Genomic DNA, 25,192 nt, shown 5'->3' with positions numbered 1-25,192 from the left:
AGAGGAAACTTTGCAGTGCTGTGCTCCTATGTCCAAGGACTTGTGTGACAGAGAACTATGTGTGAATGAAACAGCTTGAGGTCTGTCAGCTCATGGGTGGGTGCTCAGTGTGGTCCTTGGCTGTGATGTGGCCATGATGTCTATCAGTCCTTGTTCAGACATTGGTCGTGCAGGGTCAATGACTTTGGACCATTTTTGTCAGTCCTCACTGGTCATCCTTGTTCATCTCCTCCTAAGCACACTTCGGCATGACTGGCAGGAGCTGATTCCAAAGCCTGATGGAAGCAAGGTGTAGTGTTTATAAAGTGTGGCCATTGAGGAACTGGTTGTGTCAGCAGGTCTGCAGGTGGGCTCTAGACAGTATGGCAGGGGTTCGTATTTAGGAAGTTTTCACAGGCCCTGTGAGAGCAGTGATAGGCTTTGAAGCATGGTTTCCTCTGAGCTCTTCTTTTCCTCAAAATCTTCAGGCATGATCTATCAAGGAGTGTGAAATATATTCAAAATCCCTCTGCTGCCTTTTTCTCACAATCAGCAGGATTGTGCTTTCTTCTCCAGTCTGGAGTTGTTTGCTGTTGAGAATAAGCAGTCTCTTTTCTTGTGATTCCTTACCTCTCTTTGGGACATGATGCCATCAAGAAAACCAGCTGTTCCAAGCTGAGAGCTGCCTCTGCCTTCATGCTCTGTTGTTGATTGTGTTGAATCAATCAAGTGCTGCAATACTGTAGAGAAGAGTGAGATGTGAAGGAATGAAGAGGGAGATCACACAGCAGAAATATATAGGAGAGGATTCATATCCTGTCTCATAGTTCCAGTGACTGTGTCTGGAACTAGATCTGCTGTAATAACAGAAATCCCTTCAGGAAAACTTGAACCCCAGATCCAAATCCTTGCTTCACTAAGTTGTAGGATCTAAGGGTTCACACATGGAGAAGAGAACTAGCTAATCTCAGCATCTGGGGAGACCTGACAAGTCCTGGCTGCTGCTGCAGAGAAGATGGTGGTTTTGATAGGTGTTATGGAAAAAAATATTTAAAGAAGTAAGGGAGATAATCTCTGGAGGGACGCTGAAGGAGAAGGATAAGGTTCAAAATACTTTTCTTGTAAATCCTGCAAATTGCAGTTCTGACTCCCTTAATCTCTTGAAGCACTGTCTCAAACCTTTGTCAATACAGACTTGTTTCCTCAGCTTCAATGACATCTCTCTTCAGCCAAGAAAACTGCCAGGTTGTGCTTTGACTTTGGTTCCAGCTGTTCAGTGCAAAAGCTTTCATTGCTGTATGAAAAGCTTTTCTTAAGGGACAACATAAAGCAGGAGTGTTGTGGTGCTTGAAGGTTGAAGTAGGCATCTTCCCTTCAGAAGAATCTTTTAAACACAGACGCCTGGTACGTTGTCGTGTGGATAAAAGGTTATAAGGATTGTGAGTTAATTGTAGTTGCCTGCAGTTACTCTCCCCAGCAGGTTTGGATCCAACCAGGTTTGGTCCCACCAGCCAGGTATACAGGGAAATTTCTTCAGTGACTCTGAACTGCTCCACAAGCCTCTAGATTGTAACTGTTCATCTGTGACCTGCCTGCTCTTCCTTTTGATCCTTGGTTCTTGCTCCATCTTTGTTCTTACTTTGCTCTCTCTGTGGGTATTTTCCTTGGCTTCATCAGTTTCGGTTTGTACTTACTGTGGTATCTGGTCCATCCTGACAGCAGGGTGGTATGTTCACACCATACTGTGCATTTCACCTCTGGCAAGCTTGCATTCTTCCTGGTAATTGCCTCAGAATCAACAGTTGGAAGCATTTCTTAATCTTGGCACGGATTTCTCAAGCACCACTGAAGTTCTGATGTGCCTCTGGAATTGCATGTTGTAGAGCTGTAAGAACCTGCCCTCTTCATTCGCGACTTGGCATTTCTTATTTGCAAGTTTACATTTAGGTATGCAATGTGAAGGTTGAGGAATCCCCATTTTGTCCCACTGGCACCAGAATCAATTGCTGTATAGCACTGCCAAGTTTTCTCCATTGTATTTTTGGTTGGGTTTATTCTTTTGTGGTGTGCTGAATTCCAGATTGTTCCAAGTGCTGCCATGCACTGGGGTGGGTCCCTATTAGATCAGGGCAGTACATAGCAAATGTTTGAGTTGTAAGCAAGGGTAAATTGTTCTAGAACTCTGATATTTTGTGATTAAAACTCAAGCTGTGAGTATTTCACATGTATTGTGAATTGTGTTTGGTTCAGTGGCATCACTGTGAGGGTGTGATATCATCCTCACACCCTGCATGAGCAGTTCTGTCCATGTGTAGGATTTTCCTTGTAGTCTGAACAACTGAGCTAGAGACATACTATTGCCTGGATTTGCTACCTCCTCATCCTCCTCCCATCTCTTTTACTCACCTCTTTCTAGTCTGGGCTCAGATTTTTCTTTTCCCCTCTGTCTTCATTTTTTTTACCTGCTTCCTTCCAGTGTCTCTGCAGCCTCTCCCTCCCTCTTCTCTCTTCTGTCCCCTTCATTTGCATTCCTTTCATTTTAAAACTATATTGGAGCTGACACCAGGCTGCCTATTCCCTGCAGCACTGAACTGGCAGTTTGGAAAGGGGAGGCTGCAGTTCCCTTAAGGGGCAAGACAGAGTTCAGTGTCTGTCTTATTTTTAAATATGCATCTGAACATGGCTGATCAGAGGAGCACAAGAAATCTTTGGGTTGTGAGTACTGGAAGCTCATAAGGACATAGTGTAATCCTCTGCATGCTCCTGTACTCATTTAACATGAAAGCAGCTTGGCACAGGGGTGTTTGATGGCAGGAAAGATGGCTCAAATTCAGAGACTCCATGGAAGGAGTGTAAAAGGTGTGGGTGCTTTGTAAGCTTCACACCTTCTTTTTCTGCTTTAGGTCCTTTTTCATCCTGTCAGGTTTATGCACTTTTTTTAACCCTGAAGGATCCCAGGGTGCATTACCCAGCTATACATCAGCCTCTCAGTATGCTGTTTGCCTTGGGCAAGTAAAAGACTGATGACTGATAATCATGTTGGTACGGTGAGGGGACAAGCTGGGATATCCCAGTTCCATGTTCTTACCACGACTAGTGCCATGACAAGGTAGCAGAGATGGATCTGCAGGTTTCCCAATATGAGTAGCAGCTCTGCTAAGGCAGGTTATGTACCCAGCTGGTGGATTTCCTACATGGTTTTGCTGTGCAGCTCTAGCTGCTGGCATCTGTTCAGGCAGCATGGTGACGTAGTTACCTAAAGGGCAAAAAAAAAGGAAGGTGCTTACTGGTGCAACAACTCCTGCCAGCAGATAAGGATCAAAAGTGAAGGAGAGCATATTGAATTAAAGCTGCAATCATAATTATAGTTTAGAAAAAAATATGTATTTTGGCAGAATACCAGGATCCTGACTCTTGTAAAAATGTGTCCCAGGGTCCTTTGGGCCCTTGAGAATGTCATGACCTCTACTGAAAACCTTCTGTCAACTGTGTTACTTTCTGTGGCACAGGCTACTTTGGTTTGGCATAGACAGAAGGTAAGACCTATTCCTTTCTGCAACATGCTATATTTCTGATGCTTTAAGTGGTCAAACCTGGTCTAAGTAGCTAAAAGTTCAAGGTTATTTCAGCAAGTAGTGTGGGGGAGGCTGCAAGCTCATCTTCTTCATGTTTTCTTTTAGCATGGTTGACTAGTGAGCAGCCTAACCCAGCAGAGGAGAGACTTGACAGGACAATACCAGATCATTGTCAACTGAAGTACGTTGACTGTGTTCAGAATAAGTTGAAGTAGGCTCTACTGTGAACAGGGAGGAAACATAAAGATTAAGGTGGCTACATCTTAGTCCTTCAAAAATGCTCTAATCATCCAGGAAAAACAAACTCTTTTGGTTGGAGAAAAGTCCTCTTGTTAGGAGGATCAATGTTAATGCTGTCTAATTTATTTCTTTGACTTAAAGAAAAGAGGAGTAGATAAGACTTTCTAGTTTCAGACTAGTGAAATATGTGTGAATGATAGAAGAATTGACTGCTGGAGTGGATGGATTTGGCCTTCTGATTCTGCCTTTTTTTGCCAAAGGATCCATATTTTTGGACTCTGGTGAAGTACGTTCAGTTGCTGTCCTTGTAACAGTTTGTGTGGTATTTATGTGGAAGAGGTTGTGCATTTGAAGTGGGTGAGGAAGGGAAACAAGAGCTGGCACTCCACAGCTGATTTCTTCTCTGCAGTGCTGCATATTCAGTTGTCAATTTTTCTCTACTTTTTGAAAATTTTTTCTTCTTATTTTAAAATAGCTAGTAGAGAAAGAGGATCCATTTCTGGAGCCAAATGGCAGATAAATCTTCCCTGGCTGTGTTCTTTCAGCTCCTCCCTGCCCTGGAGATGACTCTGCTGGAGTTGTGGGTCCCGTGGATATGTCTATGTATCCAGTCCCGATAAGCAGCATTGTGTACACCATGGCTTACTCACTGCAGTCCTGACTGGCATTATTCTTCCAGTTAGACCTTTCCTGAATCGTAAAGCTACTTATTACAGACTGTTTTTTTTCCTGAAAAATTACATATCTCCCCATTCTTACCAGAGCAAGGTTATGTGTATAACCATTGAGGCTGTGTCAGTGCTGGGATAATTCCTTGGGAAAGCAAACAAACTGCTACAACAATTCTGGCATGATCCTATGTGACCTTGCTTTTGCTATGATGGGGAACAGTTTCCAAAAGAGCAATAGAAAGGAAGGATATGCCCAAAGTCACTTTCATGTGTAACTTAAGAGTATTCAGGATTTGACCCTACGTCCCTTGAGGTAAAAGGCTGCTGCACTAACCCCACCTCTTCATCTCTTGCCAAGTCTGAAAATCCACATTCTTAAGAGGAGCTGTTACTTGTATGACCTTCATGCGTGAAACAGTTTCTCTTTTAAAATGTGTTTTCCCCTTTATCAGTTATTCATTGAAGAGTCTCTTTGCATCTGTAGAATTTTGAAGGGTAGCTATTATTTTACCATTTTAATTTTCCCAGCTGTTCAAATAATTGTTTTAACCTCTCAGTGCCTGGAAGTGCTTTTCACATCCTGGTTGCTCTACCTTGTATTTCTTCAGTTTCATGTTTTAAATTACCAACAGTTGTTTCCCTATTCCAGGTAGTTACTCTGGAACTTTTTTGCTTTCTACCTTTAAGGTAAGACTGCATTGGTCTAAACAACATTTGAAAGCAAGACATTTGTGAATTTTCACTTGGTGATACTGAGCTCTCAAATCCTGTTTTGGAGTTTTTTGGTTTTTTTTTTTTATGTAGTTGCTGTTCTCCCCATACCTCCCAAGAGGACTTTAGTACTTAAAGATCCCTTTAAAGCCAGAACAAACTGGTTATTCTGAAAGGTCTTGCCAATGGCCCCTCTGGAGTTGCATTTCGCTGTATATAGGGAAGGGGCTCTGACAGAAACAATGAAACTGACACAGAATACGTTATCTTCATGCAGTTTTACAGGTATGAAAGTCACAGCATTAAATATGATGATAGTGGTTCCTCTAGACCTGAGACAAGGCTGTGACAGCCGAGGACAAGGCAAAGCTTCCCACTGGTCTGGCAGAGGAGGTGGCTAATTGAGCTGAGGTACTACCAGTGGGGTGTTCCCAGCCTGGAGTAATGCTCAGAGGAGGAGGGATGCATCCTGTGCCCCATCTGGGGCAAAACACTTCCGTGTGGCAGTACCTCCAGAGCAGTGGTGTCTCATTGCACAGATTCAGGTTTCTTTTTTTTAATATATATATTAAATATTTATTATTTTTCAATCTTCAGTGAGCATGACTTTTCTTGAGTATGTCTTTAATGCCCTTGCCATAGGGACAGAAGTGGAATTTGAAAATAAGTAATTGTGTTGTGATATTTTGGACATATTGCTGTAGTTTCTCTTGTGTGTTCTCCTCATGGGTTCTGAAAGTTGCAAAAGGTGATTTATAATTCATCAAACTAAGCATAAAACATCTGACTGCAAAACCTATCAATCTGATCCCATCTCTTTCCAGCCCTTTAATTAGGGAAGCCCTGCTGAAAATGTACCCATCAGCTACTGAGAAATGGTGCATTCCTGGACCCTCGGTATAGATCTTGAGTTATCCAGGTGCCAGAATGCTGTCAGAACTGACAGATCTTAGAAAATACACCCACAGGCAGAACATTATCCATTATACTAGCACTGAGCAGTGGGCAGTAAGGAAAAATCAGCAGAGAATGTGTCTTTATCAACTTTAATTGGCTTTTCCCGTTGATAAGAATCAGTGTATCCAGCAAGGAAGGGAGCCTATCTAGCAGTTTGATTTTTCCATCCCAGAGCTGAAGGGTGCCGTCCATCTCCACTGACATGTGATGTGGACTTGTCTCAGCGCAGTTCCTGGCAGTGCAGTGGAATCCACAGCCCATGGAGGAGGCTGCCAGTCTGTCCTCGGTGAGTGACCATGCTTAAACAAGTGTGAAGAATGAATTACTCCGGTTAAGTTGGATTTCATCTGTGCTCTAGTTGCTCAAAATTTACTTCAGAGAGAGCCAAACTTAGTTAAACTTTTCTTTGGGTCCTGGCTGGTAAATGCTCCTGGAATACAGCTGGCTGGGCTGTGAAATTGAGGATCTGGGCAATGGATATGCTGATAGGAAAAGGAGAGAGCAGCCAAAGGAAGCAGAAACTTTGCTGGAGCTACAGGAAATGGCACATGCAGAGGTTTGGGGAACAGAACAAGCTGCTTTTGAGTCATTTGGCACTGCACATTTATATGTAGCTTTACATCAAACTCAAAGGAGACAGCAGCTGTGTGAATTTCTCCTGGGAAGGCAGTTTTGACATTTGTTGCAGCATCTTACATTTACTGAACTATGTAAAATGTTTCAGGTTTTCCTTGGTGCCGCATGTGTCTATTGTGATTAGATTTATGACAGTTTTATTAGAGTAAATAATACAGTAAGGATGAGTGCAAATCTATTAGTATACTATTTTTTCCTAGTTGATTAATGAGAACTACTGATTTCTTTATTTGTGATCAATTTGGCAATGTGTATCACTTCTCTTGCTAAATTCTGCAGGGTTTCTGAGCGTGGCTTTATTTTAAGTTTCTGTTCTGCTGAGTCAAGCTCCTCTATCTTACTTCTGTAAATACTGGAAAACAGAAATACATCCACTCACAAAAGACAGGTTAGTAAGTGAACCTTATTATAAAAGTTTCCTTTCCACAGTCTGTGGTGGTCTTAAAAATAGACTGTAAGACCATTGCAGGACCGCAATTGTATAAATATCAGTTTAACCCTTGTGTTTAAAACTTCTTTAAAAAAAGTTTGTGAAGGTTGGTTGTTGAGACAAATGAAGGAGCAGTCCTTTGTCCAAAGCCTGCTCCATAGGGAACTGCGTGGCTCTTGGTGCAGATCACCATGATCATTATGAAGGTATCTGCTGAGCTATGGCAGAACAAGTTGGGATTCTGGAAACTCTTATCCCCTCATCAAGTGGGCAGCATTGAGCAGTGGGAGTGCAGCTGTGGGGCAGGGTACCTACGGGGGCTCTCTGCTGGCAAAACTCCAGTTTGCCTCAGTGCACACTCCAACTGTGGCGTAGGCTTCCCAGTCAAGAGCAGGCTCTGCCCTTGCCGGAGTTGGTGCAGTGCCCGGCACAGTAGGTTCTCTGTCAGGATAAACTTCAGAGCCTGCACGGTACAAGCTGTAAGAATATGCTGGACCTTATGGAAAAAAAATGTTGATTGTGTGGTTTTTAATTTTTTATTTCTGCTTATCATATGGCTGGGAGAGACACTAACTTCTTGTGTTCGGAAGGTTTCTTTAGAAACTTGAAGCGAGTGGGAGGGGGGGATAACAAAGTCTATTCTGTTCCTCTAATTCAATCTGCCTATTTACAAGCCCAGCTTGTCAAGTATATTGTCACTGTTCTTTTCAGTAAGAGGAAGACTGAAGCTTTCAAATACTTTTGGAGAATATATATAAATCCACGTGAATAGCCTAAAACATCATAATTCGTGTGGTTTCCATGGATGTTGACCATGCTGCAGTCAGGGCAGTTTTGGTATGTTGCTCCAAATGCCACAGCAATTTTACCAGGATGCAATATTCCTGCCTGCTGGCCCTGGACTCTGGAGGTGTTGCTGTCTGGTGTTAAATAGCTGTCTTGTGTCTGCATGAAAGAAGAACCTGCGTGTGCGGCTTGAAGAGGTGGTAAAGAGTTGTAAGATTTATTATGTACTGTAAAATAATAATTCCCAATGAAATGAAACTGCATAAAGAGATCAGGATTTTGACATCTTGTTTTGACATGGCAAAATGCTGCTTTGGTGGCCCAGAGTTACTAAAGGTGTTGCTATCCTGGATTCTCAGTTTGCCAAGTGCACCGTGTAAATGCGGACAGGCAGTGCCTGGCTCAGGCTCTATGTCAATCATTCCCTAAATGCCTGATGGCACCGGAGTGACCAGCTCCTCCTGTTTAAAAGCAAGGCTGCACGATTTTTCTCTTTTTCTAAACCATTTGCTCTCTTTAATTGAGCACTGGGAGCCATTGTGTGCGTAGTGCTGCAGGATCCTTGTTGTGTAAGGGCCTTGATAAATATGTATTGTGTTGTCAAGTGTTTGTAGCTACTCTGCAGGTAGTGGTGGAGGAGTGAGCTGCATACAGTTAAGGGTCCTCCTGTCTCCAGGGTCAATAAAAACAAGATGGCACAGGGGATTGTGGGAAATGGAGCCAGGATAGCTGCCTTCAGCATCACCTGCTAATAAACCAGCTATTTATAGATCAGCTGAGACTTTGTCAACTACATTGTTAAATTAATATTTACATAATGCCTTCATTGTCTTTCACTGAAATCTCATTTGCATTAGTTCTTGGACAGAAGTGGGGCTTCCTGTGCTCCAGATACATGGGTGTGTTCGATCTCAGTCCGTGGCTTGCAGTGTGTGTGTGAAGCCATTCCTGATAGATTCTTGCCTTGCAAATCCTCTCTTCTCTCTGTAGCAGCACTTTCCCATCTTTCTGTGCCTCTCATTTATTGCAGGAAAGCTCACCTTTGTTCCCAAATGTCCGCAACTCATCATGAGGCTGATCTCGCTAGAGAGAGAGATGAGCAGCATTTCTGCATAGCAATTCCTAGTTAATCTCTGCCTCTCAGAGAGAGACTCGAATTGTTGATGGCTTGTGGGTAATTTAATAACTAGCAAACAAATAAGATGTGTAGATTGTAGCAACTTAGCCCAGATGCAAAATCCCCATCCCTATTTGCATCTGTTTGAATGAATTTTGTTATAAAGGTTCTCTTTTTTTACATTTTAGCACCAGTGAAACAGCAGTGAGGAGTCGCTGCTCAGTGAAGCTGTGTTGATCACAGCAGGCTCCACACCTGGCTAAGCAGTTTCAATCCCCTGTGCGTGCATGTGTGTGTCTGTGTGCCTTTCGAAAGGGAAGAGTAATCTACTTGCTAGACGTGTGTGTCTCTCCTAGTCCTTGGGCGACCTTGAACAGTCATTTAACTTGTGTTTATTTGCCCGTCTCTACCTGGGCAGATATTACTTCTGTGGTTTGGAGTGTTGAGGTTGAATGGATGTCTCGGATTCGTTATGGATGAAAAGTGCTACTGAAATGTAAGGTATTCATACCGTCTCTTCAGACAGCTGATTGGAGTTCAGATTCACCTTCCTGTCTTTCTGTTCCTTGCTTCAAAGCCGTTTGGACACTTGGATTGTGCGGGAAGTCGGAAGGCAGTAATATCAGGGCTGTGATGCAGACAGGTGTCACAGCCTTCTCTCAGCTTCACTTCTTAGCACTCACAAAGCTGTTGATAAGGTGCTGTTATGCTGGTATTGTGTTATTCTTAATCTGTCTTTGGCCTGCAAAAGGTCTATCAGCATCCGTTTCTCTGACACCTCGGCAGGCTCTCCGGGCACCTCATTACTCTTTGGCAAGAGAGCATTGCAATCCCTTTACTCGGTCCACAGAGAGCAGAGCTCATCTGCCCATGCCAGCCTGGTTACTGTAAGGTTGGGGCTTAGTGTGGGTTGCAGTTTCTCTCTCCACGTACATGAGGCACATAATATCACAACAATAATACAATATTTGCTGAAACTATTCTCCTTTTAAATATTCTTTTTAAGATAGCAAAGCCTCAATTTCCTCCCCTTCAAAATATCTCTTCTCTTGGCTCACAGGAGAGGGAGTGGGACAAGCCAGCTGTGGACATGGGTCTGGGACATCTGGAGTCAGTTTTTTGGCACACCAATTGCAGTGACTTGGCTGTGCTCATTTCTTCACTGCCTCTTCCATTTTAACTTTAATCCTTGCTGAAGGCAGCACCTGATTCTTACATTTTCAGATCTACCAGGTTTGTGTGCCTTCTGCTGCTATTCAAGGGAGATGGGGGGCTTGTGGTTTTCTGCAAAATGTCAAGGTCTCTTCCTGGAGGGCTGACAGCATAGGTGTTTTATATGTACACGGGCTATCGGGATGAGACATTCTTACTCAGAAACATTGGCTGAGACAGACAGACATTCCTCCTGCCACAGAGAGACAGGCAGGCTCACTGTTGCCAAGCCTTCAAATATCTGGCATGTTTTCTACTGCCCTAGTTTTGTGGAGTTGTACCTGAAGTTTTACAAGTATATGAGAATCTTAGTTCTATGGTTTTACTAAAAAAATGAAAAAGGAATAAAGTAAAATAATCTAACTCTCCTGCCTAGACAGCATTTGTATGAGAATGTGACTCAGTTGCTTAAAATCAGAAAACAAATGAAATAACCTCTGTGCATTTCTAAATAGTTTTACAAGTCAACCCTGTGGGTTTGGGGGAATTTCTGACTTTTCTTATGGGTTTTCAATATGTGAAGAGTGTGCAGCATGGCTTGTTTTTTTAAGGGATGTTTGCAGCACTCCAGGAGTTCACACATCTGCAATGTCCCCTGCAACCAGTAATGAACTGACCAAAACAATTAGTCTCCCCAAATTAGAAGAATCCTTCATTTTTCAAATTTCGTTTACATTCTCATTTGTGCTTTTTTAGTTGTTTGCCTTTCTTTAACACAGGGCGATCTCAGCCTCTTTAATTTCAAGTGGAAGCCAAGATTTCTTCTAAGTATGTGATTCAGGGTAGTGTTGCTTTGACATTTTCACAATTATGTCATATATCATCACACTTCCCTCGGAGCCGGCAACACCGTTTACGCAGAGATGAATGTAATTATTCACAGAGGGGCCCTGCTGGAGCTTCAGACTCCCTGGCTGATGTATAGAGGAGACCAACTGGCTCTGCAGGTCTGTATCTCTGTCTTTTGGAGGCTCACAGCAACATGCAGCTGCCTGCATGCTTTCATGTTGGTTTATAGGCAGCCGTCGAGGCACGTGCTCCTGAAATCACCGATGAATTCATAGGCACCCGCTCGCACCTCTGCTTCTCCTGAGCAGAGGGACACATGCAGTCAGACTCCCACAACAGAAAGCTTTCCAATAAGGCTGAAACACAGAGGTATTGTTTGTCCAACCACTGGCAAATGCACGGAGCCATTGTGTGGGTCCTGAAAGCCTGGGCGCTTTATTCTCTGCAGACTGAATGGCAGCCGTGGGTAATAATAACACAAGATTAAGAAAGCCAACATTATAGGGGCATTTACAACCTGCTGAGAGAGTGAAATCTCAACAAGACTGTACTGTGTTTCTAGTGATCCTTTGTTTTTACTGCTTGATAAGGAAATGATGGGCAGCTCTGGAGAAATGGCCACCACAGAGCAATTGAAAGGGGACCAGGTTGGCTGTTCAAATGCTGCAGTAAGTAAAGTGGGGCAAATGGAAAAGCTGTCTGCAAATCAAGTGACCAGCCTGCCCCTCCCCATGCTGGGTGAGCTGGGGGGTGTGTATGTGTGCTTGCATGCCTGTTTCCTTCTCAGGCTGGCATCAGTGGGGACAGACTTGGTTTTCATAATTCAGACCCTTGTGCTTGGAGGTCTTTGGTCAGCAGCATCCAGGATGGTGCTTTGGAAGCTGTCAGCAGATCCACTCGGGACTATCTACGTGTGAGAAGGTAGCTGGTAACTTACTGTGGAAAAGACAGGGTAGGATTAGGCTTCTGCCTGCAGGAGCAGCCAGTCTTTCTGTGAAATTAAATTTTGGGAGACAATAAATATTGAGCTTCCCGAATGCAAGTCTCAGTTTTAAGTCACAGTGATGACAACTGCCTTACACAATTTAAGCTCAACTGACACTATCTTACATGTGGAATTTTATTATTTTCAAAGCAGACAAAGAAATACACACACACACCAAAAAGACATTTTTAAGAAATAGTTCCTCATCTTAAAAATCAAGTCTTCAATTCAGTGCTGGTTATAACAGTTCTTTAACTTAAATGCCTTATGAAGTTCTTTGTGTACATGTAACTACTTAAACAGCTTTATAAGACCTGTGTTTCCCCTGCACACACATGGAAGTTGCATTTGGCAACCTGGAGGCAGAGTACCAGCTTGTAGCAAGATTCTCTCAGGATCTACCCAGGCTGCAGAATAATGATGACATATCAAACTAGTCCTAACCTTACTAGCCTTGAGTGTTACCATCAGGCTAACCCTGGCAGTGCTGAGACACAGGAATATGTATCCACCTGTTCAGACAGGTTGTGCAGCTCTCTGCTACTCAGCAGGTTTCTGAGGTACATCTTACAGATGTGACCTTGGTCTTTTGCATTAACGATGCAATGAGTGAAATGGTGGGAGATACTTTAAAGTAGTAAAACATTTATTTGCTACTTGGCTAAGGCAGATGTGTTTTAATAACCATACTTTTCCTTTCTAAAAACATTCTCATCACTTCAGGTCTCTTGCTTTGCTTCTGCCAGACAGCATGGCGTGGAAATTGCTGGGCCCTGGGTGCTGCTTCTTGTGTGGGACATTATAGGGACTCAGAAATCCAGACTGCTTCATGGATTCATTTGCTTGGATTAATGAATCTGTCTCTGCCTCTGTTTCCCCAAGAGTAATGTGAAGTTACTTACGTCAGAGGGATTTATGAGCTTCTTTCTATATTGGCCGTTTTGCAGAGAGTGAAATTCAGCTCAGAAGGCTTTGCAAAAGGACGAAGTATTTAAGTTTGTTCTGTTCTAATCCTAGTTACAGAAAATTGGCAAGTTCCTGCTTAAAGTCTTTTTAAACTCAAAATATAAATACACTTTGATTTTTATTTCTTTTTGTCTTTCTCTCTTCCCTTCTTCTCTCTCTCTCTTTTTCCTTCCTTTATGTGTTTTATTTTTATTTTAAAATTACCTGTCTTAAACTGCACATTGTTCAGGTTGGGACTTGAAGGTTCTTCTATGCTGGCACTGATTTGCAGAAGGCGGCTGTGGGCTTGCTTTGTTTCCACAGATTGCAACTGTGAAATTAAATGTGTCTTAGTGGTAAGGTCTTTGTGGCAAGAGAATGTAAAGAGATGTTGAGTGACAGTAGGAAAGAATGGTCTAGGAGGGGAGAAGAGGGTGTAGCTGAAACAAAATATGATGCTTGCTTTTTACCAGAACCTTTGCAGGAGAAGCATGAACGTGTTCCCAGTCCAGAGCTCCCTCGTCTCTTCCCCCCCTCTCTTTTTTTTTTTCTCTCTCTCCCTCTGGGGCTGCTGTTTGAGGATGAGTTGGTTCCAAATAGGCAATACTTTTCAAGCAGATAAACGGACACCTAAGCAGCTGCACTCGTATCTATCATGAACAGACATGCTGCACAGTGAGGGAAATTACAAGATGGGACCAGCATCATTTGTCATATTATAAAAAAATACAAAAGCTCCCCCTCCACTTGAGCAGCGGCCACAAGACAAGTGAACAGCACACTTAAAAACTGTCCCTTTCTTTTCCAGTCTCTTAACACATTTTCAAATGCTCCTATTAAACATTCCACCTTTAGGTCCTCTGTAAAGGATGTGTTTTAGACAGATGGAAGCAGGTCTCTGTCCTGACACAGATGCAGGACTATAAATTTGCAGAGGAGGCGATAGGAGATAATTATTTTGAAGGCTTTTGTGGCTTATTCCAGCATCTGGTATTCTACCAGTGTGTCCTCTGAAGAGAGAGAGGGACAGGACAGAGGTAGAGAAATGCCGAGCTTGTTTTTCACTTGGTGAAGGTTTTTAATCTTGAAAGAAGTATTTGGAATTTATGAAGGAGGAGACACTGATTGAGAAATCAAGATGCATCTCCCAGTTTTCACCATTCTCCCTTTGTTTGCTCAGATCCACGTTTCAGGTTGTAGAGCATCTTATCTGCTGTTCCCGTAATTGCCCTGGTTGTGTTGGGCGGCGGTGGGCACTGCTCAGAGCAGATCCCTCTTGCTGAGGGGCTGACTGCGGTGATGCCGTGCCAAGGGCTGAGCGTGCAGCCTCGCAGAGGTGCTGCTGGGTGTGCCTGTGCTTGGACATCCCCCTCTCATCTCATGGCCAAACGTCTCCGTGGCCTCCCAATCTGTCCGCAGCCTCTCCGTTCCGGTCTATGTTTTGTGCACAGGGGCACCCAACGCTTTCCAGTCGGCATGGCAGATTCCCTACCCAGTGCTTCCCTTCTCCTTGATCTGGTAAAAGGGGAGTGGCACAGTGAAATGTTTAGAGTTTCTTGGGTGACTTCTGAAACCTCTATCCAAGAGGTGCGGCTGAGTCATTTGACTGTCTCCGGTCAGGTCATTAACATTTCAAAAGGGCTGTTAATTCTCTGTCTGGTTGCCTGAACTTGGTAGAGGATTGTCTAATTGGGGCTTGGTGGGAGCCAGCCAACCAGACTTCTTTTCCTTGTGATCTAATCGGATCTTGCAGCTTCTGGGACCAGTTATTTCAAGATACTCAAAGATTGGAGAGAGTTGGACATATAATTAATTCTTTCAAGTCTGCTACTCAAATACTATAAATGCTCAGTCAGCAATAAGCTTGTGGTGCAGAAGAGTTCAGTGCTGAGTCAAACGGGCTGATTCTGCTGAAATAGATTTCAGTTTCTGGTTTGTTACCTGGACAGTGGAGATAGTGTCCCAAAACAATTTTTTCATTTTTCTTTTTTTTTTTTTTTTTTTTTTTTTAGTTTTACCTGTAGGTGCCTATAGTCTTTGGGAGGTGTTTTACAAAAACAGGTAGAAGTTATATGCCACATCCACCTGCAAACAGACCTGAGAATCTCCACTTTTTTCTTGGCTCTATCATTGCTGATTTTTGCCTCTTCAGCTAGAAGAAAAGGAGAGCAACATCTACACCCATACGGGCGAGATGAATACAGCTATCACACAAATAAAATTACTGGCTGCTGAGTAGCAACAGCTTAATGAAAATGTGAAGTGTTAAACAAATAAAGCCAGTCAAGCTCATAATACTTCTGCGTGGAATTTCATTGAGCAAAATTTCACCGTATCACTGAGCAAAAATACAATTAGGCATAGAAAAAGGATATCTGGAGAAGTCTCTGCCTGCCTCTGCTTGGTATGTGAAGCTGGACTAAACAGGAGTGAGCAATACCTTAAATGTGGACATGATGCACTGACCTGAAGAAGGATTCTCATTATCCAGAGCAGGACTGTGCTAAAGCAAGGCAGAAAGGGACAAGATAAAGCAGTAGTTTTCCACTGAAGCCTAAATATAAATTGTACAGAGGAATGGATGAGAACTGAATTTTTGCATTTCTTTGCATCTCCTCCTGGTGAATAATTATCATACCTCTGTGTGATTGGTAAGTAGCATTACTCTTAGGTACAGAAAGGGAAACTGAGATGAGGATTTACCTACGGCTGCTGGGAGAACTTGGGAGGTGACTGACAACGGAGCCTAGGACTGTCTCATGCCCTCCAGGCAGTGCTGACCTTCCTGTAGTGCATGGGGAAACTGCAGTGTTTAGTAACACCGGCAAGCAGCTGGTGAATTCCCAGAATGAGAGTTTAACAACCACTGCTGGTGTCCCATCTCAGAGCACAGTGCCATAGCTGAGGTGTTGTCAAGTGTTTTCAGCAGATCTTTGCACTCTCCCCAGGGTCTGGACTTTCCTGTGCTTCGATTTTCATGAAAATTCCTGGAGGTAAAGACATGCTCTTTAGGACTAGTGCAGGTTAGTAATACATTCCAGGATGAGATCTGGAAAGGCAAAATGCTGTATGTAAAGCTGTAATCGGCTCATGAAGAAGCCCTGCAGCCAAAGAGCTGCTGTGTTTGCTTCCAAACATAATTACATGCTCTCTCCCTGGTTTCTCCCATCCGTCTGTGTGTGGCTGTGAACAGTCAATGGATGGGATGATCCCATGGAGTTGGGAGGGCAACTGGAGTTGCTCCTTCTGTCTCCTGTCTCTCTTTTTCTCCACCCCCACCCTGATGGGATTTCTTCACAACAAAGCATGTCTCAATGAGGCTTGGTCTCAGGTTGTTTGGAGGTGCTTTGTGTTTGGGTCATGTGAAACTGTAATGCACTGTGGAATTAGAAAGGTTCTAGGAGTTTATATTCTAAGAGCCTTTATTTTTCTGGGTGACCTTGTGAAATTTCCTTGCACCAGACCTGTATCTTGCCATCCTGCTGCCTTTGTCTAATTTGTTTTCTTGTGTATGTTACTGACATTCAGTGAAGTGTAATTTGTTTGAGAAGTGGCACTTACAACAAGGATCCTGCTAGTAATCCCTGCATTGAATCCCTATATACACAATGTTCCAGGAATAATTAAAGTCGCAAACTTCAATCTTGAGGGATGCACAGGGGAAACCTATCCTGAAATGAGGCTTGGCATTTTTTACTTCCAGTGCTTTTTAGCACTATAGGATTTGCTATTTTTATTTCAGGACTGAAGTAGATTTAAGAGGAAGTCTGACATCCTGAATTTATATGTTCTAACAACAGTGTTCATCAGTCAGTCTTCTTACTATGTCCTTTCTCTACCCCTTCTCTCTATTAATTTTCCTCAATAGTCTGCAGGGATCATTTGCCAGCCTGATTCAAATTCTTGCACTTCCCTGGCATCTTGTTTTATAACATCTTGCATCATGTACTTTCCATTTCTGTAATCCATTTAATCCAAGATACTGAAATGGCTTTGCAGGTATTTATTGCATTTCTTTCTTCCTCATGTAAGGAGGTAGCAGGTCATTTATACAACTTAATCCAAAGTCTCTTGGCTTCTGGGGTTATTTTTTCCTTTTATTTTCCCACTGATTATCCTGGAGACTGGTAGCAAGAGCAGGAATGACAGTATGGAGAAGTTGCATGTATTTTTGTCTAGTGTTTCGTTATGTTGTGCCCAGAGCATGGCTTGGCAGTTTAGCTGTTAAACCCCTGCAGCCAAAGTTCCCCAGCAATAATACTATGGCTGCCTGTCCCTAATTTTTGAAAGCATAGGGTTTAGAGTTTGAAATAATCAAATGCTGTTGCATCAGTAAGTGGTTTTTCATTCCTTTTGGCTCTGGAAATGGATATTCACAGTTGGGTGAAGTTGGTTTTAATCCCTACAAAACCAGAGCTGTTGTCATTGTTCTGCTTTAGAAACACTCTGTGCCTTCTGGATCCTTTTTTCCCTCCCAGGGGCTAATCCCTGAGCTTGCAAAACACTTAGGGTGACTCCAGTTGTGGGATGGAGGGACATTCTGTGTTATCCCTTTCTCCTCCTGCGTTGCCTTCTCTCACTTTTTCCACAAAGGCACGGTAGTGTTTGTAGCATACACTTTCTGATGTGTATAGATAGTGGGTTGTAATTATCTTCCCCTGAGGTAGAATCATCATGCTGGCTGTAAAGAGAGAGGGTCACAGTCCTAATGGGAAGTGATTTTAAAGCAATCTTGACCAAGTCTAGTGGAGCCATTTCAGAGCACTTAAAACTCAGTCAGTCCTTCGTGGCACTTGTGATATGTCCACTTTATGTGGCGAGAGGCAATGGGACTAACACTTGTCAAGGGATAAAGAAAATCTATGATAAACTGCAGCACTGGCTTCGGACAAGTGTTGTGTGCTGCCATGGGGGAAAGCCACTGACAGAGCCCAGTCTTGATGATTATTGTTCTTGATACTGATTTGGAAAAACGCAAGGCACTTGCAGAAGCAATAAGCCAGAAATGGTGAAATCTGCCACCTTGGGTTTCCTGTGCTACAAGAGCTGCCCCTCTGCCCCCAGGCTTGATTCTTGCAGAGGCAAGAGGATTGTTCCTGTTTTCCAAGTAGGTGGTTGGGCAGATAGTGACACAGTTCCCAGATCAGAGCCAGATCACTGGTGGACACACTTGTGGTTTACCTGGGAAGTTCAGGCTTCAAAAGCATACTGACTTACAAGGCAAATTTGGTTAGAGATTGTTTAATAGCAAATACTACTTTGTGTTTTAAGATATCAGAAAAAGACAAACTTCAGCATGCTTTGGCACATGATGGAGTTGTGCTCAGTAGTGAGGTGAGGAGAAGGACTTCGGCAGAGCTGATGGAAGGGGGCAGTCAGCAGTTGTAGGTCACATTGAGAGGCACTGGCAGGTCTGTTGGGATCAGACCAGGACTAAAAAGCAAGCACCACTTCACATAAGCGATTTTCTGTATTTCAGTCCTTTACAGAAGCACAATAGCTCAGGCTGTGCATGTTAGCCAAGCTGTAAGCTGGTACCCAGGAGAGCAAGAATAACTAGTAGTGAAATGCTCCATGTCTGATTTTCATCCTTTGAGCTCCTCCGTAATGTTATTGGAAAACAAAAATTGTTTAAGTAATGGAACAGACCCAATGAAATTGTGCAGTGATGTAGAAGGGATGAGGAAGGGTTATTTCCTTTCTTTCCATTACTTTTCTCCTCCTGCCTTGCCTCCCAAACGTGGGTGGAATCTACATGTCAGGCACCAGCAACATCAGCCTGGCCTGGTGGCTTTTCTTAATGGCAAGCATGAGATTAAATGCAATTAACATTGATTGAACAAAAACTGCCCTCACTTTGTATGTGGATTAATTAACAGCCATCCTTTCAGCAGCAGCCCTTTGCAGAGCCGTGTTTGTTCCTCCTGGCCCCAGTATTTTCTAGCACATGTCCAAAATCAAAAGCACTGAGCTTGTTCCCTACTGCGATGTCTGGGGCTACCAACTCAGCAGGGAGATGCAGCCCCCAACTGGGATGATTTTTTGTGCAGTCTTGTGACTGCAGAGCTGCTCAGTCAGTGGCAAAATATTTCCTGTTAAGCAAGGCTAATGACGGGAGCTCTCTGCAAGTTAGAACAATGATCAGAACAATTGTCTGGAGGAAATCAATGTTATAATGCATGAACAAACAGGTGAGTCTCAGAACAGCTGGAGATTAGTTGTGCTGGTAAATAACTTCGTATTCGGGTGATGCAGAGCAATGGGGAGGTGTCTAAGGCAGAGGAAAGCAAGCAGCGTTGGCTCTTGTGAATTGAATAAGAGGAGGAAACCAGAAAGACTGTTTCTGTTCCTTGCATTCTGTTGGTGGGGTATATAGACCAGAGGACTTCCACGTGAAAGCACTTTCCAGGGTGTTCTGACAATGCGTCTGGTGAATTTTTTGAAAGGCGTCTTTTCTGCTGTCAAGCCAGCTTTGAAGACACCATCTGGGGAAGGAGCCAAGAAGTCATTGGGTGAACTTCTCTGCTTTGCAAAGCTATTAACACCAGTACAGAGAAGAGGGAAAACAAAACTCTCTTCATAGCTTTTTGAATTAATGTTTTTTGTTGCTGCCAGGCATGCTCCTGCCCCTCCTTATCCCAGTTCCAAGGACAGTAAATGTTGGAGTCCTGAAGGATGAGAGAGACAGAGAGGCTTTTCTTGCCATAACTATATGGCACCGAAGTGCTGTGATCCATTAGTCAGCAGAGCTGCTCCACAAAATAGCCAATACCTCGAATGTAACAGAACAAATTGCACATAACCAAAAAATACCTACAGCATACATCAAACCAAAGTGACTCAAATGTCCCTTGCAGCACTTTGGGGAGCTAATAGCCCCACAACAAATACCTCATCCAGTGCAAAGGCCTTGAACACCCATCTTAGGACAGGTCAGGATTTTTGTATTTCTTTTGTAGCTCTTCCCACACTAACTGAGATGAAAAGTTGTGCAGTCACATTGCTGAGGTCTGCTGTGTGCCAACAGGTATTCTGGTGTTGAGAGCTGCCTGCACATGGCAGGGAACTAGGAACTATGGGGATTAATTTCTACTTTGTCACTGACACTCCAAATGCACTGAGTCATTTATCCTGGGGATCTGCTTTCTGATTTCTTCATAGGTATACAGTGCCCATATGTGTGAGCACTGTGGTGCAACTGCTTAAAGGGATAGTAGAACAAAGGTAAGGTACATACTGGAGGAAACTTGCAGGGTTTACCCTGTGAGACTAAAGGCTGGTTAAATAAATGTGTCTTAACACAGCTGAGGCTTGGCAACGAGTGTGCCTGGCAAACACTGAGGGAGAGGAAGTTCTTCAGGGTCTGGCCTTTCAAGAGGGAGATTCCTCCACTGGCTGGGAGCCTACAGCAAGACTGAGAGCTGAGGTACAGAGCTGGCCAGCAACTGGGGGAGGTGGAAAGGATGCTGTGGACTCTCCAGGCAGCCCTGAGCTTGTGCACTGGGTTGCAGACTGAGAAAAAGGGAACAGGAGAAAGACAAGAGGTCATTGCATTAGAAAATCTTGCTGAAACTTGCTCTCTGTTAGAGGACAAGGTCTGTGCTGGGCATTGACTGGACTCCCTTCTCAGCAGGGGTAAGATTTGTGGAGCAAATCTACTTGCAGAGCTCAGCTCTTTGTATTCACTCAACTGGAACCAGAACTGGAAAGGTACTGCGTTCCCCACAGGGCCTGCAAAATGGCAGGCTGTGTCATCTGAGCAGCCAGCTGATTTTGACCCCTGCTAGTTCCTGAGCAGGGTCTCACAGTGGTGGAAGAGCATGAGTTAGTGGCTCAAGGTCCCGTTTGCCAGGAGAGGCATGGAAGAAAACAAGTGCTGCGTGCCCTCTAGCTGGACTTGCTGTCAGGGCTGAACATATTCCCATTCCTGTTTGTGCTGCTGAGGAATTTGCCTTTGGACACTGCTTTCATGTGTAGAGGTGCTGGTCTGGAGCTCATCAAGACTGGAACCTGGAATTTACCTGCATTGCATTGATAGTGACATTAAAAATAACCTGCCCTCCTTGTGCAAGAAGGGCACCATCCCGTCGTTACAGTGAGTGTGCAGTGCACTTTCCAAGGCTGCTTGTCTCCGACTTCTTGTTCTGGTAATACTGCAGCAGAGACCAGGTAATGGCAGCTGTGGGACAGTTACTTTGTGAGGAGACACCAAACATTTGCAGGCATGAGTTGGAAGTATCCTGTCATGTGGGAACAGCTTGTGATTGGAAACTGACTGGACTTGTATATGCGACTTGTCTGGTGCACATGCAATGATAAGGGCATGGAGGAGAGATAAGGCTTCTCCTTCCCTTTCCTGGCTCCTTCTGCTCAAGGTAAGTGTTGTAGCAACCTGGTGGCATCTTGCAGGGAGGATTCCAGGTTGGAAGAAAATGAAGAAGTGACAAATCTGTATTGGCATGTTTGCAGTGCTGGGTGGAATCAAAATGCAGGTGTAAACAGTTACCTTAGCAGAGAGGGTTTAGTCTTAGAGATACAGTCTCTCTCTGCTACTGCACAGCATGTGAGGCACGAAAATGGGTGCTATAAATTGGTTAGCTATAGGTTTATAAACTGATGGCCTAGGAACAATTCTCTGTGTGCTCTGCCTGGCATAGACATGATGGGCTAACAGACCACAGGGCCTGTGGATCTTCCACCATGCAGTAGGTGTGTGACACTGTGCAGGAGCTGACAGGAGACCTCCAGAGCTGTTCCCTGTTATTGGGGTCTGTGCCACATGGCATGTGCTGCAGGGGCTCCAGAGGAGAGCGGATTCACAGCTGGACAGCAACTGACTCTGGTCTCACTTTCATGGTAAATTCAACCTTAGCAATGTTAGAGGGCTCAGGATGGTGGGGGCCTGCACTGGCATGACAGATGCTGCCTGATCTGGATTGGCATCCAAGCAGGAATGTCTGAAACGGCTGGGAAAGTTGTCCCTCTGTGCAGGCTGTTGTGTACTGAGAGTGCTTCAATTCCCAAAACATGCTAACTCTATAACTGTCATGAGCAGTCCATGTCCCTGATGAGGGAGCGGACATTAATTAGTTGCTCCACCCAGCACAAGCTGCTCGTGGATGTAATTGTCTCAGGCCTCTCTGTTGGGAGTGGTGAGGGCTGATCAACAGTGTCATTACCTGCATCCTTTGTTCATGGAAACCTTCCTTGGTGAGAACTGCGCTGCAGGAAATTGGTGTCTGGCCTGCCTGGCAGCCCATCAGTTCTGGGTCCAGTGCTCACTGTGCAAAAGATTTTGAGGGAGTTTAGTCATCCAGAGTGAGATGGAACCTGATGTTTTTGCACAAGGAGTGTTTGGAGCCTCGAGGTTAATGTATCCCTGGTATGTGAGTAGGTTAGGCTGGAAAGAATTGATTGAGGTGAAGAGCTGACTGTTTGCATTTTCTTCTGAAATATAAAGTATAATAGAATCATAAAATGATTTGGGTTGGAAGGGACATTAATGATCATCTAGTGCCAACCCCCTGGGCAGAGGCACCTTCCACTAGACCAGGCTGAAATATGTGGTTATGATTTTGAACATGAAATTGTGTAACTATGATATTCTTTAAAATTGCTTTTAAAAAGAAGGGTTTGCTGTCTTCCATAAGGGTTAACCACAGAGTGGCCACAGCAGTGTTTTTTTCACAAAATGTAGCATTCCTGAACATGTCACTGAAGTGTTACAGTGTGAATATAACAAATTACTTTATTGCAAAATTGATCCTGAGTTGTTACTGCTTCACTCATTACAATTTCTGTGAGTGCTATTGGAGTTTTTAAAATGTATTGCTCTGTGCATAACTTTTAAGCCACTAATGATGAGAAAAATTACCTGGGAAATTAGAGTCAGTGGAGCAATATTGATGGTTCATTTATCAAATTTCTGGATAACCTTTGTCTCAGTAATTTGGCAAACAATTTTGTCTTTATTCTTGAGTTCTATGAAGCTTTTCTAGTTCACTGTTATCAGAGATGGGGTTGTCTTTGGAGATGCAAGGCCAGCATGTTCAGTCTGTATTGGCCATGTATCACTCAGTATCAGCCTGCTATGCAGCAGTGGCCCAAACAACATCCTCACCCTCTGGCAGACAGTGGCAAGTGTGCTAACACCATTATTTTATTATGTTCTCCATTCAAATTCACATTAAAGAAAGCACAGCTTTTCTCCTCAGAAAGGAAAATGTTTGGAGAGTAGAACTGAGCTCAAATACACCCCTGGTGAAAATGGGTGGTGAGACCATATGCAGTGAGCTGGTGAGTTGCCTTTTTCTAGTTGGCTTTATCTGGGGGTTCTCCAAACATGTATCAGCACTGTCTGCTCTGTAAAATGGACTTGCACATTGAGAGTATGAGAAAAAGCAGCACACTGATGAGCTCACCCTCTGTGTTTCTGAGTAGCAGCAGTTCACTGACAGAGCGATGCCGTTGCTGGTGTGGGAGAGCTGATTACCCAGGTTTTGCAGTAGGATCCAGCTGGTATCTCAAATCCTCAGAGGGAGAGGTGTTGTACCTGGTGTCAGGTGTGTTCTCATCCACTGCTGATGGCATTGTTGGTTTGATTTCTTTAACTCTATAGAGGTGATAAGATAAAAATAGGATGTTCACACAGCAGGCTTTGCAATCTCCATCCTAAAAATGTTGGAAGTCTCCTGTTTTTTTCTCAAAAGTTCACAGCTTGTATGCAGATACCTTCAGGATCTGAAGAGGTATCACTTTGGAGGTTACTGTGGGGTCAAAACAGACATGATTTTGCTTTGATTTTTAGGAGGGCTTGGGTCTTAATAGGATAAAGGCTGTCAGACATGTTAGGAGTTAGGGCAGTCTCCGAGTCCCCATTTTGATTCTTCTCCCCTCTCTAGCACTCACTCTTATGCCAATCCAGTTACAGGATGAGTCAGTGCTGTGTGCATGTTTGATGGCAGCTAATCAAAGTGCTCTTGTGTCCTGCTGAGGCAGGACTTAGTGTGCAGCTACACTTACTTCTGTGACCCAGCTGCTCCAAGGCTTACCTGGAACCATGGCTGTTCTCTCCTGCTGTTGGCCACTGGATTTACAATCCTAATCCTTGCAACTGACCCTATGTTCTTGTTTGCAGAATCAGTCTTGCCTTTGATATCATGAGCTGCTTCCTTGCTTCTACAGTCCTCTCCCCTTGAGGGTCTTGCATTTTACAGCAGGTGAAACCTAATGGTTTTTTTGTGGGATTTTTACCCTGCCAATGCTACTCTTTCATTTCTGAGGGAAACATTTCGATGTCAACAGCTGCATAACTAACTTGTTGCCTTTTTCTTTTGTCTTTTTTCCAGGAGCTGTTAGTTAATTCCGGATAAACATCAGCTGCCAAAGAGCAGAGGACAGGGACCACAGACGCCCTTAGAAGCCCCAGCATCCTTCTGGACAGACACTGACCAAAACCGGTGCCTTCTGCCCTTCGTGATCCAAGACAATGATGTGATTCCTTTTCTAATTGCCTGCATGTATCAGTCTCACTGGACGTTCCTGGAGTTGGGAGAAGAGCCTCAAGAGAGGAGGATGCTATAGTTTCTTTTTGTTTTGCAGTATAAAGAGTCGTGTTGACCCCAGGGGCTTCCAGCACAGCTTGTAGTTTGGGGTCTTGCCAGACACGAGCCTGGTTCACCCTGTTCTAGTTTTTGTTTCACCAACCTACATCTGAGTTTCAAGAGCTGTTACCTCTCTCTTTTTGCTCTGGGGAAAGGGGTCCAAAGTATTTGGGAGTAACCCTGACTAGCTTGTTAGGATTAACTGTTCCTAGCATGCTCCTATTGGTTACACCAGCAGGCGTGTTCCTTCCTTTCCAAGGTTCCCTCCTAAACAATAAAGTGTTTAACAGTCATTGTGTGCTGTGAGATACTTTTAGTCCCATGCTGTTTTCTGCCTACTACCCATGCCAACAAAAACTCCAAACAAATGTGAGGAAAAGAAATATTCCAAGTTGCAGTTTATAAATCACAAAACTTGTTTGTTTTGGTCCTGGACTGAATGATTTTGGCTTATTTGAATGTACATGGAGGAGTCCCTCCTGGCTGGAGGGAACTGGTGTTGGGGGATCATACTGAAAAAGCCTTTGCCTGCTGGATGCAGAGCCCAAGTTATCTT

General features: G+C 43.8%; 1 protein-coding gene across 2 annotated transcripts in view; it reads left to right on the top strand.

Moving 5' to 3' along the window:
• The window catches only part of CHCHD6 (coiled-coil-helix-coiled-coil-helix domain containing 6), a 109,962-nt gene extending 85,033 nt beyond the window's left edge, over nt 1-24,929 (top strand). For both annotated transcript variants that reach the window (XM_071549710.1, XM_071549709.1), the window contains one exon: nt 24,382-24,929. In XM_071549710.1, the coding sequence (XP_071405811.1) occupies nt 24,382-24,405 (24 nt within the window). In that variant the 3' untranslated portion in view covers nt 24,406-24,929. The remainder of the gene's footprint in view (nt 1-24,381) is intronic.
• Nucleotides 24,930-25,192: the final 263 nt, after the last annotated feature.

The sequence above is a fragment of the Pithys albifrons genome, chromosome 3 (genome assembly GCF_047495875.1).
Source record: "Pithys albifrons albifrons isolate INPA30051 chromosome 3, PitAlb_v1, whole genome shotgun sequence".
Lineage (NCBI taxonomy): Eukaryota > Metazoa > Chordata > Aves > Passeriformes > Thamnophilidae > Pithys > Pithys albifrons.
Note: the sequence above shows the minus strand (reverse complement) of the source record. Positions and strands in the feature narration are given on the sequence as shown.